Raw genomic sequence first — 22,683 nt, forward strand, 5'->3', positions numbered from 1 at the left:
AAATGATTCAGTATGTAGTAAGCTGTTATTCCATTCTGAACATTTCTAAATGACAGATGTTGGGTGTGGGAGCAAGAAAGAGAGAGATTTGGTCAGTTAAATCTGGCCTTTGCTCACTATTCTTACATTTACATTTTTTGAAATGTAAGACTTATTTTTAGCATTATTGCCTTTATTATATAGGACAGCAGAGACTTAACAGGAAACAGGGTGCCAGATCAAAAAGTATCAGAAGCCAGGACTCAGGCTGTCAGCTCTGACAACATTAAATTGGAGATCTGCATGAAACATCAGCAGCGACGGATCTCTCTCGATTGGTTTGTCAGGAATAAGACCAGTGATAGCTACAACTGTAACTAATATCATGGGTGAAAGTGAGCATGTGTGGAGGCCCACTCAGTGTTGACAGCGTAGCGTAAACTATCCTCACTGAGAAAGTGTAGATTACACATCTTCACTTTCATACCAAGCCTCTTTAGGTCAGTTGTAAGGGCAGTACACACCCAGGACGATAACTATAAAGTTTTAATAATCATTCTAATTCCATGAGAATAGAATTAGAATAGCACAGCTGTATAACAATAACAACACAGAGGAATGATATTGTTGAAATCTCTTTTAGAATATTTTTTCCAGCTGATGAACATTAAAAACCCTGACAGTAAGAATCCGCCAGCTTTAAAGAGCTTGAGTATTTAAAGTGGAAGATGACATTAATGCAGCGTGTGCTTAAACAGAATGCACTGTTGGTGTGGACGCTAATATAGTTATCGTTCTTTAGCAGGTGACTAGTTTATCAGTTTCTTACCAAGTCTGCTGTTTTCCAACCTATACAGTTTTGGCTTCCCACATGGAACACCTCAAGCTGTCTGAGATCAACCATAAAGTCTTCTGCTGGCACTTTGTGAATCTAGTTAAGATGCTGTTTTGATTCCTTCTCTGTTTTAGAGACTGTACTTCTTTATTTTTAAATGCTCTGAGCACCATTACATTAGCATGGGCTGGTCTTCCAGGAACAAAACTGACACAGGTGCAGATTTTCTTTTTACATAAATATCATTTGTAAATTCTGTAATGGCAGAGTAGGAGCGTTCCTCAGAGAGTACATATTTCATACTGTTGTCCCACTTACAAACTTCCAAAGACTCGGTTCAACTTCATCTAAGTTCCGATACTTAATTTCCACCTCTTGCTGAGAACAGGGTTGCTTTGAACATGCAAATCCCTCTCAGAGAGACCACTGCCAATCCTGTCCACTCCAAGAAGCTTCCACTATCCCATCTCCCCTGTTCCCTCTCGTCCCATCCCCCACTCTCATTGTGTGCCAAGCACCGCACATCTGTCCATGGCAAAAGTGCCGGGTCTCCATTCTCTGCTTGTTTGTTGTCACATGGCTTGTGTTTTTCGTCAGTAAATCCAAATAACATGGGTAAAGGCTGGGCCTGCAGGCAAACTGAAAAGGCTTGCAAAGTGGCAGAGGGGAGAACGGATTTACTCCATGCAAACGCGCTGCCAACTGTTGGGGATATGCTCTGGAAAGTTTTAGTGGTTTGCCCCTCGAGTAATGCAGACCAGTTTCCTTGTAACAAAATGTTTGTAAAAGAAAGACTATCAGGCCAGACATCTCCATGAGTTTAGAACTGTATTGAACTATACTAACTATTCAAAGTCCATCATTAACTCACCCTCATGTTTTCGAAATTTGCACGACTTTCTTTCATCTGAAAAAAACAAAGATGTTTTAAGAATGTTTTAGCTGTTTTTTGTTCATATATTGAAAAATGATGGGACCAAATATTTTCAAGCTCCAAAAAAGGACCTCATCGCCACATACTTTGGAAGACAATATAAACTGAAAAAAAAGTAGCGAAAAAAGAAGGAAGTACTCAGACGTTTCTCCGCATTTGGGATTGACCCAATAGTCTTTATTTTGATGTCATTAAATTTTTTTTTGCAAAGGTATTTAATATCCAGAGCTAAAAGTATGAGAATAAGCTAAACAAACAAGTTTAATCAGACATTTAGTTGATCTATTTGGAACCAAGTAGTTAATTTATCTTCTATAAGCTAATTCTAGCTATTCTAATCCTCTCAGCTTGATTCAGAAAGAACTTCTGTATGTGTGGCACTTTTTTTTTTTGGAAAAGTAGAAAGGCGCTCAACATGCGGACACGATTTATAGCCGAGTGCTTCTAAAACACCCTTAATTATTTAGGAGGTGTTTTTTCCCCTTCTGTATATCCAGATGAACTGCCTTGAACCCATCTGGACAGCAGCCATGCCCTTTCCACGTCTCGCTTTCAAATACACTGCTGCGTAACTGTGTTTCTGGAGGTTTTCCCTGGCTACTTCCCCCTTTTAAATTCTTCATGGGGGCGACAGCTGAACTGATTTGTTCTAGTGCTGGATGTGAAGAGAAGAACCACACGGCTTCAGCATCTGAATTTTAAATAGTCCTTAAGTATTTTAATGACAAGCAGCTACATATAGATATATATAAGGTGATAACAGCCTTTATGTAATACAGTTTCGGTGTATAAAAACCCACTCACTGAAATATGAGAACACTATACACGCGCACACACACAGCCAGAGGTTATAGTTAGACCTCTGCACCGAGGGGTCACTATGTAGAGAACTGCTGACCAACATATATACTGGTTATTTTAACACAGATCTAATGCAACATACTTCTTGTGTGAGTGAATCAGTTTTCTGATTATTGCGAGAATTCTAAATATTGGTTTTGTTTGGTAAAGAATATCACTACGCTTTTGCGAGGTAAAGCTATACTTTTAAATATAGATCCCCACCCCAACTCTTATTGCACATTACTTCTTTTTCTTTAAAATAATACTTTTTTTTTTCTTTTTCTTTTTTGCTGAAATGGAGGGTAAAGACAGCATATGGATGGGGCCTTGGCAAGCTGCCACTGCTTTTGGCACATATCTTGGTACAGAAAGACCTCATCAAGCCCCGTCCAAAATATGTCAGCTACCTTTTTTTTTATATCACTTGTCGCTCTCCACTCAAACATTTGCTCCACATGGTTTGACATCGCATCTCTGGGCCAATGAGTTTTGATTTGGCCCAGTGCAAAAGACCACTAGCCCTTTCTGCGCCAACTTATTGAATGGTTCCAATTTATATTAAGAACTCTCGACTGCATTGCCCACACAACTGACACATCTTGGTGGGCCAAAGCGCTCATCTGCAGTGCAGAAGTGTAGCTGAAAGTATTCTGATGTGCTTCATCAGGCAGTTCAGTTGCTCTCCTTGGTGCTGAAGTTGCACTAACAGGTCATTTTCTCTCTCACTTTCTGTTTCCTTTGCTCCCTTTCCACTAGATGCACTTTTCCTTTTGCTTTTTTTCTTTATACATGTCACGTAGACATCTGCTATTTGAGATACTTAATTTTGGGTGCTATTTTTGTCTGCATGCCATTTTTCCTCTCTGTATACTACCATTTAACATGAAGTCATTTGTGTTTTAATACAGTGTTTCCAAAGCTTTTTTGTTTTGTGTTCCGCTACATTCCCACCAATAAGGCCCAAACACCCCTTAAACAATATCAAACTTTTAGCATTGTTATTAATCTTACTAAAATTGCTATTAATATAATTTTCACTTTAAACAGAAATAAATTAATGCTATGCTTAAAAATCAGACTCATGCAGTCTCATCTCATTTTAATGAGACACCTGAGCACAGGTTTTGACACTTCTGAAGGAAATCATAGAGAAAGTTACTAGCACTTTCAGCACTTTTAGCAATCTACCTGTCTTGTTTCTTAAACGTGCACATATATTCTGAGAGCCACTCACACAAATTAACCAACTGAAAATGTACACAATTTGTTTTCTTTTCTCAAATAGGAACTGAACGTGTTAACACAATAACTACAAAAAAACCCAGAAGATTATGTTGAATTATTTTCACACACACACACACACGCACGCACACACACACACACACACACACACACACACACACACACACACACACACACACACACACACACACACACACACACACACACACACACACACGTACAGCTATCTTTGAGGACATTCATTGACACAGTGCAAACCCTGGCCCTTTACCCTAGCCATTACAACTAAGTGCCTAACCCCAAACTTAACCTAATTACAACTTTAACCCTAAAACCTTTAACCCTCAAACAGCTCTTTAAACGGTTGCCAAAAAGTGAGGACCAGCCAAAATGTTGCTTAAGTACCCCTAGATGGGAATCACTATTTTAATAAATTGTAGTTGTGATCTTTTTCTGTGAGTTCTTGCACTAGCACTTACTGTACTTCTCTGTTGATCAGATGTAATCTTAGGAAGCTCCACCTCTAGATTGTGGGTAGAAATGGGGGTTGTGGTCTGTTCTTTAGTGTTTGGTTTCCTAGGGAAATGAATTAGATGTACTTTTCCCCCACTAGTTTTCAAAAGCTGTGAAATGAGTTGTGAATTTGCATAGTTTTTACCTAGATTGTGTTTCTCCTGTGAAAGTCTAGTGGTCATTCAGCCTAAACACTCTTATGCAAAATCAAAATTTTTGCTTGTCTTTATGTAAATACATCTTATTTGCTTATAATCATTCTGCATTCAAAATCACTATAGGCTGTTTGTGGTATAAGTGTTTAAGCTGCGGCAGGGCTTATTGAGAAAAATGTCTGAAAGCAAGCTACACTCATTGAGATTTTACACTTGAAGCATTAGTGCACAGAGCACGCACACCTGCATGGAGGTTTTAAGGTGGACCAGAGTGTTGAAAAGGTATCTCTGTTTCAGAGTACATTCTTCTGTCACTTTCTACAACTTCCTTTCTCAGAACAATTTTCACTCCTGTTTAGTTATTCTATCACTGTTTCTGTTTCACTGACTGTTCATTCTTTTTCATTGTTCATTCTTTGTGCTGCAATGTCTCTATTCTGCAGTATAATTTACTAATTTTCACTCACTCTCAGTGCGTACAATGAACTGATGATCTGACTATACTGTGAATAATAAATGAGCCTGAGAGTGCGTGAGTGAACACCTGCATTGATGTGTGAAATACAGTAAAGCAGTTGACGCATATGTTATGTCATGCATCTCCTGAGTTCACTATCCAGGCGTGTATCAAAGATCAAATTTCTAGGTTTGTTCACTCTTTCCATACCGACATTTACTATCAGTGTCTGTAGACAAAAACAGCTAATGTCGTTGTTCTTACTATGGCAATCGATGTAGATATATCAGATATTGAACAAACAGATCCAATTACTTGCTAAATAACAGCGAGTAGACAGTCAGTCTTAAAGATCAGATTTGAAACACAAATCTAATTTGTTCAGTGTTAACCAAACCTTTGAATCTACGTCTACTGTTACAAATATTAGGCTACAGTGGGGCTAAAAAAAAACCCTTAAGCCTTTACAAAATATGTGGAGAATGGTAGAAGTTGGTTTGATTAAAAATTATGTAAATATAAATGCAGCCAAAGTGCTTTCTGCTAAAAGTTATAGAAGCAAAAATTATAGAAACCTTCGGAAAATGTAACATGAACAGAGAGAAACATGAATAATAATATTTTGCTAAAAATATTTATCTGTGAAATGGATAGCCACTGAAATTGTTGGCAAGGCAAGTATAAATCTGGCACTGGATAAAAAAAACTGTTATTGTTAAGCCCTGCCACAGAAATGAACACTTTTTTATAAGCTGTGATCACATTTATGCATAGTGTGATTTATTTATTTTTTTTATCATAAAAATATATTTTTTGATATCACTGGCAAGACATGTTATGATTCAACTCTGGTCTATTTACAGGCTTCCAATGCTGAATATGTCCACTCCCAGTGACCTCAAGTCTCCCTGTGTGACTCGGAACGGCATGGTCAAGCTTCCCCCCCAGCCCAATGGCCTCGGTTCGGCCAGCATTACTAAAGGCACTCCAGCTGCCAAGAATCGCCTGTGCCAGTCGTCCTCCGTGCCCACCATCTTGCCTCCCCCTAGCCTGCCCTATCACCTAGAGCCCCTCCCCACAGCGGCCTCACTGCTGGGCCCCGACCTGGACACAAGTCCCGTGACTGCCATCAAACCTCCCCTCCGGCAGTTTCCCAAGACCCTGCTGGAGAGACAACTGGTGCTGGACGAGAAGGTGCTGAACCGGCTCTTATGGTACTTCACCACGGCAGAAAAGTGCATTCTAGCCCAGGTGTGCAAGACGTGGCGGAAAGTGCTCTACCAGCCCATGTTCTGGGAAGGTGTGACGCCCATTCTACATGCCAAGGAACTCTACACGATCCTGCTCAATGGGGAGAAGGAGTTTGTCAGCCTGCAGGCTTTTGCTCTCAGAGGCTTCCAGTCCTTCTGTCTGGTGGGGGTCTCGGATTTGGACATTTGTGAGTTCATCGACAACTATCCATTGTCAAAGAAGGGAGTCAAGTCTGTCAGTCTAAAGAGGTCGACTATAACGGATGCGGGACTTGAGGTAATTATAGATTCCAGGTTGTCATGCTGTCTTTTATTTGACTATCAAGCAATTCAGATATCATTTGAATGCAAAAAAAAAAAAAATGTGTATAATGTGTAATGGTCAAAATCTATCGACAGGTAGAGATTTATACCAAAAGTATATACCAAAAAAATGAAAACTACAACAAATATAATTTTTATGTTCAAATTTGTTCCAATAGCAAAAGAAAGAAAAAAGAAAAAAAAAAACAATGGTATTTCTATAATTTTACAAAATATGAAAAGAAATATTAAGAGATTGATTATTTGGTCAGAAGAGAGAATGTCAAATTTGCCCTCATTCCCTCAGCCATTGTATTAGAAAAGCATCTTGTGTTCTGTGATTTAAGGTACTATAACATTAGGTAGGCATAGTTATAAAATGCACATTCCATTTTTTTTAAAAAATTTAAATATAAATAAACTGTGGAAAAATGTCAACACAGTCAGTGAAAGAGTCTATTTCTCTATTTGTCTATTTGTAAAGTATTTACTTCTACATTACTGATTGATTATGAAAAGTTCATGTAGTATTTCAAACATGAGTTGAACCATGATTACTCTTAAAAATGAATCCTTAGAATAGAATTTAAGATCTCCATCATTTACCCCCCCCCCACCCCACCCCTAAGTATGATTAAATAATTCACTTGATGGTAATTTGGTCGGAACATCTTACATACATGGTTAGAAACAATTGTGTTTTGCAAGAACATGGAGCTATGATCACACTCATCACACTTGTCTCTATGCTGTTGCTATTCTAGGACTGGGCTTTTGTTGCCATGGTGAACTCTCAAATTGTTCATGACGGCATCCAAGCTTTTTCAACTCAGATATGCAAACAAGCATGTGCAGTGATAGAGGCCGTGGAGTTTCTTCTGTCTGAGAGAGGACTGTGCACCTCGGGCTTGTTTGTGAATTATATAGGGCAGGGCAGATATCACAGCACAAGGCTTGACCAAGTACTCAATAAGAGACTCCTGCCTTCAAGAGTTGAAGCTGAAATTAGCTCTTTCATTTGCATTTTTCTTAGCCATTGTTCCCTTCATTATAAATATAAGATGTCCCTGAAACCTTTAAGTGATTAAAAACAGAAAATCTGCACATTGTTCCCCTTTTTTCTCTTGGCTCAGTAACTAGGTCAGTGGGGTCACACAATCCATTAGTTGTGCTGTTTTTTTATTGCACTATTGGGTGAGAGAGGACTGTGCACCTCGGGGCTTGTTTGGGAATTATATAGGGCAGGGCAGATATCACAGCACAAGGCTTGACCAAGTACTTCAATAAGAGACTCCTGCCTTCAAGAGTTGAAGCTGAAATTAGCTCTTTTCATTTGCATTTTTCTTAGCCATTGTTCCCTTCATTATAAATATAAGATGTCCCTGAAACCTTTAAGTGATTAAAAACAGAAAATCTGCACATTGTTCCCTTTTTTCTCTGGCTCAGTAACTAGGTCAGTGGGGTCACACAATCCATTAGTTGCAGACCATCTCAGTGCAAATATTTGTTGTTAATCCCAAAGAATTGCCTTAAATATTCAGGTTTACATTAATTGGGCCACACACTGGAAATATATTTTGTACCATCTTTAATAACCTGCATTTAATTGAAATAGAAAGGGCTCTTTGAATTTTTCTGATTAGGAATTTAGTCAGATTTCCCAGTGTACATCAATCAGGGGTGCGTTTCCCAAAAGCATTGTTAGCCAGCTATGGTCGCATGTTCAGTTGATCTCTACTGATAACAACAAAACTTGCAACCATAGATACTTTTGGTAAATGCACCCCTGGTTAGGAATTAGCCTAGTATTAGAAAAGATCAAATAATCCGCAGTTTCTTTAAGACAAATGTTTGGAAGTGCTTTAGATACCAATCTGTATCACAATTAGTATTATTATTTCCATTTTGTATAGTTTTAGAAATGAAAGAATGTGGCATTGAAGAAATCTTAAAGGATCTATTAACAGCATTTGTATCATAATGTTGATTACCACAGGAAATAATTTTGACATTTAATAATTATGAAATCGGGTCTATTGAATTATAATCTTTTCTGTGACTTAAGGATTTGCTTCAACTAACAGTAAGCAACACGTGCGCTGTATGTCACTCACCTGTGATACTGTATAGTAATAGTGAGTTATTTCCATCCTTTCCACTTTTCTCAATAATTCCAAGTCTTGAGTTTTGTTGTCATTGTCACTGTTGAGTGGGTATTGAAGTGTAAAAATAGTTGAGACCGAACACTGCTGTTGAGATGATTTTGATATTTTATGGTGAAAACAAAAAATAGCCATTAGAGATTGTTGTGTATAAGATTAAAGTCCTCCCTACAACATTCCAACAATGTTAGGAATTGGTTTACAAAGAAACAACTAAGTGGGAACCATATGCTAACAATATGGAAACGTTCTGGGTTTTCAAACTTTTTCTGGAGCCTCTCAAGCACTGCACATTTGAGATGTTTCCCTTATTTAATCCAGCTGAATTAACTCATCAGGTGTTTAATAGAGTACTCCATTACCTGAGCTAGGTCTGTCCAATAAGGGAGACAAGGAGGCTATAGGAACTGTTTGAGAACCCCTGCTCCAGCATAATGCTCTGATTGTTCATTAAGCTTTGGACAACTTGCACTGCACTAGAAGCACACTTGCAGTTATGTGTATGCTTGATATAACATTGCTTCTCTGTCTTGAACTCTTCAGGTGATGCTGGAACAGATGCAGGGTCTGATGCACCTTGAACTCTCCGGCTGCAATGATTTCACAGAAGCCGGCCTATGGTCCAGCCTGAATGCGCGGCTTACCTCTCTCAGCGTCAGCGACTGCATCAACGTGGCAGATGATGCCATCGCCGCAATTTCTCAGCTCCTTCCCAACCTATCAGAGCTCAGCCTGCAGGCCTATCACGTGACCGACACAGCCATGGCCTACTTCACCGCTAAGCAAGGCTATACCACCCACACGCTGCGTCTGAACTCCTGCTGGGAGATCACCAACCATGGCGTAGTTAACATGGTGCACAGCCTGCCAAACCTCACCTCCCTCAGCCTGTCAGGCTGCTCGAAGATCACCGACGATGGCGTGGAATTGGTTGCAGAGAATCTGAGAAAGCTCCGGAGTCTGGATCTGTCCTGGTGCCCCCGCATCACTGACATGGCCCTGGAGTATATCGCCTGTGACCTACACAAGCTGGAGGAGCTGGTTCTGGACCGGTGAGTGTTCTGAGTTTACAGTGCAGAGTGTAAAATAAATCTTGCTGATATTTCCTCTTACAGAGCCTCATTGGGACTAAATGTTGTGATAACAATATATCAGTATATACCAATATATCAGTTCACTAGCTGATACTGTATTTGGGTTTTGAAAGTAATATTTAATATATATATATATATATATATATATATATATATATATATATATATATATATATATATATATATATATATATATATATATATGCACGCTGCAAATTACTTTTCAAATACGCTGATTCATTTAGGAACAAAACAAGGAATCAAACTATGTTGCTGCCTTTGCAACTAAACAGCATAAATAGAAAAGGAAAAGGTAGCTGCCAATATTGTGTCTTAAATGTAAGTTACTCAATATAAACGCCTTGTTTATTGAACTGTTGTATAACAACATTCACAATCATGCTGTATGGGTGTGGGTCACTTCAGAATGCTAGTTCCTATCACTATTTGCCATTGTTATAAGATTTTTTTTTTTTTTTTACATAAATAGAAGAATAAACTAGACCAACACAAACTGACGTGTTTATACAGATAGTTTTTTGCCTGTTTGATGTGAAATTCTGACAAGTGTTTTCATAGTAACATTATGATTAAAAGTGTTTATTGGTATAAAATGCCCACTTACGGTTTTAAAGAACCACGACCGAACAGTTTTTAAATACTACAATAGTTAAAATCCTTGTTCTATAATAATGTCCATTGAGTGCTATGATACAGTGATGCTATCTGATGGTTATAATACCATGATATTTTGATACATTATGGAAAGAATGATTATCACAATCAAGTCCAGAAGTAAAATGACTGTTCTTTATATGTCTGTATTCAGGTGTGTGCGGATTACAGATACAGGCCTGGGTTACTTATCTACCATGTCAACTCTGAGAAGTCTCTACCTGCGCTGGTGCTGTCAGGTAAGTGTCAGTGCAACTGTCAGCTTAAAGGGATAGTCTTACTTACTATGATAATAAAGTTATGGGTAGTTGATATATAAGTTATCCATTAACTATTTTATTAATCACAATTAGGTTAAAATGTATATGTTAGATAATTTATAGCATGTCACATCACCAAAACTGCTCCCCCTGTGTGCTTTTAGGTGCAAGACTTTGGGTTACAGCATCTATATGGCATGAGGAGTCTTCGTCTTCTCTCTCTAGCAGGTAAAAACACACTGAAAGAGCTGATACTGCAGGATGCGCACTGATAAAGTCCTAATAAAATACTATAATGAAAAAACACTGTATGTTTGGAAATAGATTGTTTCTATGAATACCTAAGCTTAATCATGCTATGGAAGAAAGCTCAGTTAATCCCTCAAAAATTACATTTGGAGATCAGAAATATCTGCCTGTTCCATCAGTAGCTGTGCATAAATATTTTCTATTCCAGTGTTTCCTGATTTTTTCCCGCATATCTTTATTCAAAGTACCCCTTCATCCAGACCAAGCAATTTATTTTATACTAATATTATAGTCAGTGTCATATAACATGATTAACTTCACTTTTAAACAACAAACTTTTCATTTCTGTGGTTGAAAACACTTCCTCTCAAACAGAAACATATCTGTTAGTTGAACTTCATTTAGCTTGATACATATATAGTACACTAACTACACTATACACGCCATCCACACAATTTCATGTTTTATTTCCTTAAAAAGTAAATAAATGCTTTGAGCTATTAGTTGAAAAAAAAAATCTTTATATAAATGTATCTTTATAATCTTTACACAAAAATATATTTCACATATTTATATATATATTTTCAAAAAAAAAAAAAAGAAAACTTTCTGTTTGAGAATCATCATCTTTGATGTAAAAAGTGGTGTTGTTGTCTCACAGCATCATAAACAGGAAGTGAGCAGTTGAGTGGAGGTGGCTGTTAGCATTTGTATTTGACCAGCTCTCATTTCCTCTGTCTTAGGGTGCCCTCTGCTGACCACTAGTGGCCTATCAGGCCTGATCCAACTGCAGGAGCTAGAGGAGCTGGAACTGACCAACTGCCCGGGCGCCACAGCTGAACTCTTCAAATACTACTCCCAGCATCTGCCGCGCTGCATGGTCATCGAGTAGAGCAAAGAGTTTCATGGGCACTAGCACCCACCACATCACCAAAACCTCCTCCTACAGACTGATGATAAACCCAACTTCATCCTGGACCCACAGGAAGAATCAATGAGAGAAATTGAATGGGAGTTTGTTTTGGTTTTCTTTTTTCTGGAGGGGTGAATAGGTATGGTTGACATGGAAGATAAAAAGGGAAATCTGAAAGAAAAGGTCTGAACGGGCCTGGACTGACAAGTGAGAAGGATCATGTACAAAGCGCAGTGGGTCAGAGGCTAGATCTTTCATTAAATAACATGACACATAGGAATCAGCCCCCACACATACATGAAACATGTTCCTCCACTGAACTGTGAGACCAGCTTCCATGTCTCATTCAAAACTCTTTATGTTGAAGTGACAGAGGTGTGCGCTGCCTGTTTGAGCTGTCTCTCATATATCCAGGGAAAGGTAGAGAGGAACCAAAATGTTTAAGGGAAAGAATGAGGAAAAGGAGCCTACAACAGGGTCTCTTCACTTTTGTCGAGCCGCTCCATCTCGGTGTCTTATCAAGGGAAAAAAATCGAGAACTTTAGAGATGAACAGCTACGTAGATTTTCACATCAACACTACTTGCTTTTTATCATGCAGTTCTCTCTTTTTTTATATTATTTTTTTAGGTATTATTTTTGATGATAAGGATTACTGTGAAACATTTAGGGTATAAGATCGAGGTTTCGGACACTTTGAATAAGATGGAAATCCAGGTACGGTGAAGGTACAGTATTGAGGTACTGTCCTTTGAAAGGAACCAGCATAATCAGAAGTCAGGAGGTTATTTTTCCCAGCAGATTGCTCTTTTAAAGACATTTCCAGATATTTTGAGTCGGGGAGAGTGGGGTGGATCGGAACTGCTCATACATTTTAATATAGTTCAGACGGACTGTGGTTTGTACAAAAGATAGCTTGGCTTTTTCATCTGCCTGTTTTATTTTAATTCCATTTTGATGTCAATTGATATTAGTGGCTTATGTGCAGGGTTCCATATTAATCCTGATTCAAATGAAGATGAGATCTCTGAGTGATCCCATAATGCAGCTGGGCCACGCCGCGGGCCACGTGACAGCCTTTCACAGACTGAAACTGCACGTCATTGCTTACTTGTCACCAGGCCAAACCATTACAGCAGCGGACAGCATGCCAGTTCTACCATAGTTTCTTACAGTACGGGCGCAGTGTCTCTTTCAGCCCGAGTGCTTTTAAATACATCTGATGAATATGGTTTACAGTGAAGTGCATCAAATGCAGAGGCAGGCCAGTGTAATTAAAGTGATCACAAACATCCCACACAAGCTTATTACAGTAGTCTCTTTTCGTCTAGCAGTTTTGCTTTCCCATTAAGCAATACCCACATGTCTGCTTTTAGATTAGTAGCACCTCTTTTTATTTTCCGAGGTGCTGATTTCTTCACCCCCTTACAATTGTTCTAATCTGTGGTGCCTACCTCATTGTATAATTGGGTATGTAGAATACAGGTCCGCAGGGGAATTCGCAGAAAGCAGTCATTTGTTCTTTTCCAACCCACTCCATACCCCATAGCGAACCCTGCATTTGCTCTCTCAGGAGATTAATGTGCTGCTCAGATCTTCTCAGATAGTGGTAGAATAAATGGCATGGTGCACAATTTTGGAGTCTTAGATTGGTAAAAGCAACCTCTAAGTTCTAACTAGTGAAATGGGTTTACCTCTGAATATTATCATCTGTGGACAGATATGGTATTAGTGCATGCAATTTGGCAATTTTTTTTTTCTTCAGGAAATTGTGCAGAAATGTACTAGTGAACTTTGAAATTTCAGGCATGCTGTCCCACTTAAACCTCGGGTTTGGTTGATTAGCGCCACAGCTGGTTCATGCCTGAACTACATCATCTGGATACAAAAAGCATAACTATCATTTAAAAACAACGGTTCCTAGAACGATTGCATAGAAGAACCATATTCAGTTTTCCAAAGAATAGTTCTAACCATTTTGCCAACAAGGAACTTTTAATTTGTGTACAGTTGAGATGAATGAGAATTCTAATTGATTACTAGCTTTCTCCAATTATTATAAACCTTTCTGATTCAAACATGAAGCTAATCTTACTCCAAAAATGTGTAGAACAAAACAGATAGAAACTATGTCGGGATAATTCCAACATCACTACCCTATCTCACCCTAAATTCTCTTAAAGATAACAGATTATATCTACTAAAAGACACATTAGCACTCACCTCAGACAGTCGATCTCTCTTCTTGTATATAGTGACATGTTTAATGGCGGGTTAATCAGGGTTAGCAGCTGCTGCTTATCCAGGCGAGATCCCCTGAGACTTTCAATCTCACTACCTTGTGTGACTTTATCTTTTGAATCATTGAAGTTGTTACGTATTTATTTGCTTTTACTTATCATTGGTAGTGGGTTAATTTATTGACACGATGCACATATTTATTTATTTATTTATTACATTTACGAGGATTGTATGAGGTTTATTTAGAAGTAGAACATGTTTTTTTGATGGGGTACCTGATGAGACAAGAACTACTATGGAAATTGGAGTTGAGTTTTTTTTTTTTTTATTGATGAATTGAAGCTTTTTTTAAAACAATGGTTTCGCCGGTTAGAATAACTGAAGTCTCTGAGGCACATGGTTTTTTTTTTGGTGGCCAGACTATTGACACACAATTGACAGAAGGGCAGACAGTGAGCTGACTTAGCCCTTAAACTGATTTTACCCAACCTCCTGCTGCCCATTTTCTCGTGTTTGATGACGAATCTACTTCACTTCTTTTGTTTTCGGTTGTAAAATGGATGTAAGTTGTTGAGAGACACTGTCATAAAGTCTAGAAAAGTAAATTGGCATTGTGTTCAGGATTGGATGTTAAATATTCTACACCAGTTCATATGCCTAAGCTCAAATTGTAGCTATGTTTGGTTTCTTTTTTCTTTGCGGTATCCTGATAACTGTTAGGAGACATATTGCAGTATTTACACAAACTCGATCATCTTTTAAAGATTGCAACAGGTTTTATTCAATAGCAAAAATCTGAAGGAAATCCCATCAAAGCGCTTTTCATTTCCTATGTCTCCATAACAGAAACAGAACCATTTGAGCTGAATGAAATAAAGAGAGATTATTAATATATCGCTAATGCATTGCATAGTATTTGAGGACAACTGTATGAAACTGTCAGAGATATTGTATTAATCTTGTATAAATTCTATCGTTTTCACTTCCAAACCGAGCCTTTTCCCTCTTTGTATAGAATGAGAGTTTATGTGTGTGGGAATTTTTTCACCTTAAAGAACCCTAAATAATAACTCATGCACTAACCCCACTGTAATCTGTAAATATATATCAATATGTCGAGGTCATCTGTCAGAAGGTTTCAGCGTGCACGTCCATAACGCTTTAAGCGAAAAGAGTCAGCAGAGAAACCTGGTCAAGAGAAGAGGCAAGATATGCAAAAAGGTTAATGTCTTTTAGCGATGAATAACATCAGCAATCGATAGTATAAAAGACTTAAGCTTGTTTCACTTTGTACATTGAGCTAATATCAAAGACATGTTAATACGGGCTAAATGCAAGAATATTAACAGATGTTTATTGTGTGTCTATATTGGGCCTGCTGCCTTCCTCTTGTGATCGAGGCAGGGTTACTTTTCCGAGTCAATGAAATACTGGTACTACTGTGTGAATTTTGCTTTCTTACCAGACAAATCTGGCTGGCAGATATGGAGTCGTTCTGTCTGATTTACACTGTAAATTTAAACCATTTTCAAGGCCAGTTTCCATGAACAGTGCTCCTCTATTCTTGCTCTCTGAAGGAGTTTTACTAGCTTACCACATCCAGAGTGTGTTGGCAGTTTCTGTTCACCCTCCAGCTTGCTTTTAACTCTAAATGTCTGGCACTTTTAATTGTTGAGCGAATAGAATGAATCCTCTGTTCCTCTAACTCTTCCCAACTAACATATGTCTGGATTGTTTCTTTTATAAAAGTTGAGAACGACATGATTCAACAACAGAAAACAGCTCTTTTGTTGGCTCTTTGTATGTACTTGTACATGTAATACTAAACCAGTATTAGTAATGCTTTTGACATTCATACAGGGTCCGCAACAACGACTTTTATTCTGGTGCAAACACTTGGTTTGGGTGACTGTGGTTCAACAGCCTAATGAGCAATGTTAGATATCTGCCTCACTGATTATCTAAAATGTTTCTCTCATTTCTTCGGTATTTTATTTCTCTGGTGTGACATGGAAATGTCCCAGTTCTCAGTTCTTTAGGGTACATTTCTTTCTGTAAATACTGTTGTAGTGGTTAATTTAAAATGAAAGAGAAAAAAGACAAAGTTTTATGAACTCCATCTCATGGCTGCAGTGCCTTGTCAGACAAGCGTTGTTGTTTTCAGTTGGTTGGTTCCAGTCTGCACCGTTTTAGTAAAAGTTGTACAAAATAAGCACCATATTTGCGTCATTAATTTTCTGACATTTAGTTGTTAAAGGTGTAGTTCACCCCAAAATGTATTTAATGATCAAACTGTATGACTTGCTTCTGTGGAACAACATATAAGGGTGATAAGGTGAATAAATGACTGGTTTTCAATTTTTGGGTGAACTATTCCTTTAAAACATGTTGTCAGCTGTTAATGTGTGTTTGAATGTTGCTTCCTGAATGTGCATCCACACACAAACTTATCTACCTTGCCTATTCTGAGACACACAGTTTATATTAAGTGTTTTGTCCACAGGGATCAATTTTTTAAAATGAATAAGGCTCTAAAAAGAAAGAAAAGCTTAGTTGTTATTTGCAGGTCAACAAAAACCTATCCCGCAGATCTTGATAAAAGATGTTTCAATCAGGCAGTTGGGGTTCTGCTTTATAAGCATGTGTTATATAAGAGTCTTAAGTAAGCTATTTTGGCTAATTTAGCCTGACGTTAACACTCCTGAAGCGAGTCACAAAGAAAATGTCTTCAGTTGGCACCCTTTCACAAATAATAAAAACACACATAAGCGAGGACATCAGAAGAAAATGGATCAAAGGTGAAGCGACTATTGAGGTATGATTAAGGTTTTAAATGCAGAAAGACACCTGTCTAACTGTCAGTCCTCAGTAAAGAGTTTAGGCCATTCTAAAATGATGAGAGATTTAATTTTCTTTTTTTTTTAAGATTCATATCACATAAACATATTATGAACATACACTACTGTTCAGAATTTGGAGTCGGTAAGTGTTTTTTTTTTTTTTTTTTAAGAAATTAATTTTATTCAGCAAGGATTCATTAAATTGACCCAATGTGACAGTAAAGACATTTATAATGAATTACATTTATAATGTTGCAAAATATTTATTTTTCTTGACCTTTTTTTAAACTTTCTATTCATTAAAGAATAATAAAACAACACTTCCAGACTTCATTAAGCAGCACAACCATTTCCAACTTATAATAAAACTAATTAACTAATAATAATAATAATAATAATGATGTTTTGTAAGTACCAAATCAGCATATTGGAATGATTTTTAAAAGATAATATGACACTTAAAGGGATACTCCACCCAGGGATACTTTTTTTTCATTAATCACTTACCCCCCATGTCGTTCCAAACCCATAAAAGTTCAGTTCATCTTCGGAACACAGTTATTTTGGATGAAAACCAGGAGGCCTGTGACTGCCCCATAGACTGCCAAGTAAATAACAGTGTCAAGGTCCATAAAAGGTATGAAAGTCATCGTCAGAATACTCCATCTGCCATCAGACGCGCAATCTGGGTTATATGAAGCGACGGGAACACTTTTTTGTAAGCGAAGAAATCAAAAAATAACGACTTTATTCAACAATCCTTTGTCAACAGTCTCCTCTGTGTCTCTCTATTTCACCATATGCTGCGTATGCTCTTCTCTATCATCCGCGCACACAAGGATGCGCTGTTTCTTTCAAATCAAAGCTAAATACACATAGAAACAGTGCATGCTTGTGGCGTAGATGATACAGAACAGCATACGCAGCATACGGTGATATTGAGAGACACAGAGGAGACTGTTGACAAAGGAATTGTTGACAAAGGAATAATTACTTATGTAGTTATTTTTATTTTCTTCGCTAACAAAAAGTGTTCCCGTCGCTTCATATAACCCAAATTGCACGTCTGATGGCAGATGGAGTATTCTGACGACGACTTTAATACCTTTTATGGACCTTGACACTGTTATTTACTTGGCAGTCTATGGGACAGTCACAGGCCTCCCGGTTTTCATCCAAAATATCTTAAATTGTGTTCCGAAGACGAACAGAGCTTTTACGGGTTTGGAACAACATGGGGGTAAGTGATAAATGACAAAATTTTCATTTTGGGGTGGAGTATCCTTTTAAGACTAGTGTAATGGCTTCAAAAAATTCAGCAATGCCATTTCAGAAAAAATAAATAAATAAATAATTATATATATATAAATAAATAAATATATATATATATATATATATATATATATATATATATATATATATATATATATATATATATATATATATATTAAAACAAAACAGATTTCAAATTTTAATTAGTTTTTGACTGCTTTTGAACAAATGAATGCATTCCTTGGTGAGCCTAAGACACTTTTTATAAAAAATCTTACTGACCCCAAAATTTAGAACGGTAGTGTATAATATTACGGCATTCTCCAAACAAACTAATAGCATTGATCAGTGGCTCCACATAAATATTGAACGGTGGCAATTTTTTAATCATAAATCAATGGTGTTTACATGTATAGTAATATTAGTAACAAGGAAATCATGATGATGCCCCTAATACATGTTAAGTAAAAAATGTGATGCTGTGATAGAAAATAAGAACACATTATGGTTATGTACAATAGCTTTGATAAGCAAAAGGGCAAGATGGACTCTTGACGTCCAGTGGAGAGAAGTAAACAGCACAATGTGTACCTTTCAATAGTAAGTTAACTAGGTTAGTGAAAGAAAAACATCCCTACAAATAACTGTAAACTTGACCTGTTACTGTACGGCAAACATCAGTAAGAATCAACTTTCTCTTGTTCCTTTATCCATCTCTACATTAGAAATGATCAATAGTATTAAATTTTATACCAGACCTTTAAGGTCAAAGGTTATATTTGAAATATTTTTCCGTTATATCAACATACAGTATTTGCTATAATCACAGCAGCCATTTATGGATAGCAGTAAGAAACTCTTTAAGGATCTGTTAAGAAAATACCTTCAGCTTCAAAGCAGCTATGGTAACAAAAATATTTGTCTAAAGTTTTTTTTTTTTTTAATCTCTTCTTTTACAAAAGTACAGGGAAAGATCATATTTTGCTGTAAAAAAAAAAAAAAAAAATCTAAAATAATTATGTAAATAAAAGATCAAAAGGAGAATGTCACATTGCTGGTTCAGTGTAAATGTAGAGGTGCAGTAACCCGGATAGGGATTATGGGATTTTCTCATCCAGTGAGGTGTCAGGCGTGCAGGAATGCACACACATTTTCCAACATGCCAACCCTCTGTGCCAGATTACGGATCAAAGATATCAAGAGGGAGAAAAATAGAGGAAAACTTTCTTTTAGCCAAAACCTGCTTCAATTCTACCCACAATATAGATTCATTTCAAAAATAGACTCATATATGAAGTTTACATGCCTAAGCGGAAATGTCTTTAGTCAAACGGGTCGATATTCCAACGGTGGCCATCTAGAAGTGAAATGTTCATCTCTCCCATTCTGACGGGGCGAAGGATGGGTACACACTCCTTCCCTTTCAAAGGTGACTCTCTGCATCGCTCTTCTCTAGGGTACCATTCTCCAGGGTCAAAGGTGAAAGCACCACTCCATTGGCATTGCTCTCGTTAAGTCTTTTCACCCTGTAGGTCTCATAGTGGATGTTGTGAGTGACATCCTTCAAATCTTGCAGGTGGGACTTGAAAGTAGAGCGCAGTAGAGCATAATATCAATTTCGATCCCACAATAACATCCCCTAAGGGAAATATGCACAGTGTAAAATAAAAGTCATTCTCTTATGCAGAACTGAATTGTTTTCTGACTAAATCAGCTTTTTATGAGCCCTTTGTGTGATTCGGTTGGTGTTTCCTGGTGTAATTTCATCTCTGCTTCAGCGGGAGGCCGATCAAAAAGTGTGAAAGGCGATTCAAAAACGTGGAGCATTATAACGGTCATCACTTGTTTCCCATTTCAGCAGGGAATCACTCTCATACCATCTGTCAACGGACCGCTATTCCAAGAGTTACCGTGAGAGGGCTTTGTGACCTGGCCTCACCCGTTCAGATACCGTAATTAACCTGTCCTTTACTGAGCTCACAGGAAAGGATGTACTCATGCCTTTCTCAGCTGTCCCTTCCCAGAGCTGTTAACCATTTCAGCTGGTTTAAGCTTAAAAGCAAAGGTTTGTGACCAGAACAGTTAGTTTTAACTGCATGAAACTCTGACATCTGTTTACCATTCCGTTGTTTAAAATTTTTATTCTTTCATAACTTGGACCAACCATAAAACCATAAACCATAAAAAAAAAAAAAAAAAAAAATGTCAGTTTATCCAGTATGCTCTTAATAGAAGATTGTTGTTTGTTTAGATTGGTTCTAAATTATGATAAACCCGACAACCAGAATGTAAGGGTTGTTAATGGCTGCTCCTACAGCAAAATCATATGCCATATGCTGTCATTCGATTATGATATTTGAAGACTTGCAAGTAAAAAAAATATGACTTACCTGATAAGAAGATCTCTCAAGTGTGCAAACTCGCAATGCGCAACATTTTCAACTGAAATAAACAAAATACAAAGGCATGTTCATGAATTCATCCAGGGCTTCGCTGTACTTTCGACAGACACCACTTGATGGCAGTGTTGACTAACCTAAATCACAGACAGTCTTGCCTTGTGAAGCCTGTCAGCCATCATTACACAATTAGATTTGACAATTGTTACAGTTACCCTGCTGAAAAGACTAGCATGGGTTCCATGGAGGTCAACCAACAATCTTTCTGGCGAAACTAGTTAAGAAGCCTGGCGGAGACACCAGCATCCAAAACACATTAAATTACTGGTGACCAGCAAATCATAGACGATGTCTTAAGACTCTAACCTTCGATGATCCCCCACTTTGTTTTTCTTCCCAAGACTTTGTTCCCGTTCACCTGGTGTTCCTTATCTGTTCCCACCACTGCAAAGGGGATGTTTTCCTAAAAGAAACATTCACCATGCCTCAAAATTTCATTAAGTATAAATCCACTTAAAGCAACTAAAAGAACTGTGCACCCAAAAATGAAAATTTGCTGATAATATACTCACCCTCAGGCCATCCAAGATGTGGATGAGTTTGTTTTTTCATCAGAACAGATTTTGAGATATTGAACATTGCACATCAATGGATCCTCTGTAGTGAATGGGTGCCGTCAGAATGAGAGTCCAAACAGCTGATAAAAACATCACAATAATCCACAAGTAATCCACATGACTCCAAATATGCACATATCAAGCTCTGTTTACAAGCAAAAACAGTCCAAAACAGTTCTAAACAAATACATCAGTTTTGATGTGAGAAGGCATCAGGGGATGGACTTTTTCAATGCTTAATGATGGATTTGTTTCACTTCACAAGACATTAATTGATGGACTGGAGTTGTGTGGATTATTGTGATGTTTTTATCAGCCGTTTGGACTCTCATTCTGACGGCACCCATTCACTGCAGAGGATCCATTGGTGAGCAAATGATGTAATGCTAAATTTCTCCAAATCCATTCAGACGAAGAGACAAACTCATCTACATCTTGGATGGCCTAAAGATGAGTACATTTTCTGCAACATTTCATCCCTTAAAAAATGATACCTCTGTCATAATTTTGTTTCTAAACCCTTCAACAGGAATGATCATTTAAGGGTGAACTAACCATTTCAACACAGCACAGGAATAAATTCTTAAAGTAGAGTCTTCATACCCTAATCTTATCGTTGAGTATCCGGTCTTCAGCATCCTCATCATATTCTTTCTGAGGATACACTCTGATCCCGTTGGCCTGTAGGTCCTGTCTTATCTGCAGAGAGAAGCTTCCAGTTAGATGGATTTACACTGATTTTTACAATCTACCGCACACACACACACACACACACAAAACCCGCACAATCACCCCGGGGGTGAAATATGACAGCAGTTTCTCTCCCTCCAGCTCTTCGCACTGTATTTTACTAGTCTCAGTCTCAACCCTCATGCATTCTTGAAGTCACAGGCCACAGTAAAGTTCACCAGGAAATTCAGTTTTCCCCCCCCTCACAGCCAGAATTCCGAGCCCGAGGTGCAAAGCATTAGACATTAATGCCTTTGCTGCCATGTGTTCGTGTGGGGGAGGATTTTGGAGTGCGGTTGTTGTACATGGATATGATATCAGCGATTGATATCTTGAGCACAGTGTGACGTCCGCCCCCGCACGGCGCTCTGCTCGAGCTATTGAGCACTGAGAGACAGCTCTGGATAATGGGCTGAAATGACAGAGTACATCATTAGGATTGTTGTTTGGTGTATATTGATAGGAGACACACTGTGTGCGGGGGCCGTTCTGGCCCTGCGGTCCGTGCCGTCGGAGCTGTCCAAAAGCGCTCTGAGGAGAGAACTGGTGGCAAGTGGCCCGGGCCAATGTAGTAGCTATACATCAGTCAGAGGAGAGACCGTCTCCCGACGGAGACGTCGCAAACACTGCTTGTAACCTTAGCATGGCCTATTCATTTTTCCAACCCAGAGTGAGCAGCCGCATGCCAAGAGACCTTTGGATATTCGAATGCAATGATTCTC

At 38.1% G+C, this 22,683-nt stretch overlaps 1 protein-coding gene and 1 pseudogene across 1 annotated transcript in view; one reads left to right on the top strand and one right to left on the bottom strand.

The window, feature by feature from the left end:
• Positions 1 to 14,529, top strand: part of LOC109058052 (F-box/LRR-repeat protein 16-like) — a 16,771-nt gene extending 2,242 nt beyond the window's left edge. The window contains exons 2-6 of the mRNA XM_019075271.2: positions 5,822 to 6,485; positions 9,217 to 9,725; positions 10,597 to 10,681; positions 10,867 to 10,930; positions 11,695 to 14,529. Coding sequence (XP_018930816.1) covers positions 5,829 to 6,485; positions 9,217 to 9,725; positions 10,597 to 10,681; positions 10,867 to 10,930; positions 11,695 to 11,843 — 1,464 coding nt within the window. The 5' untranslated portion in view covers positions 5,822 to 5,828 and the 3' untranslated portion in view covers positions 11,844 to 14,529. The remainder of the gene's footprint in view (positions 1 to 5,821; positions 6,486 to 9,216; positions 9,726 to 10,596; positions 10,682 to 10,866; positions 10,931 to 11,694) is intronic.
• A 4,035-nt stretch (positions 14,530 to 18,564) lies between these two features.
• Positions 18,565 to 22,683, bottom strand: part of LOC109054505 — a 57,328-nt pseudogene continuing 53,209 nt past the window's right edge.

Source organism: Cyprinus carpio, chromosome A3, assembly GCF_018340385.1.
Source record: "Cyprinus carpio isolate SPL01 chromosome A3, ASM1834038v1, whole genome shotgun sequence".
In the NCBI taxonomy this organism is placed as follows: Eukaryota; Metazoa; Chordata; class Actinopteri; order Cypriniformes; family Cyprinidae; genus Cyprinus; species Cyprinus carpio.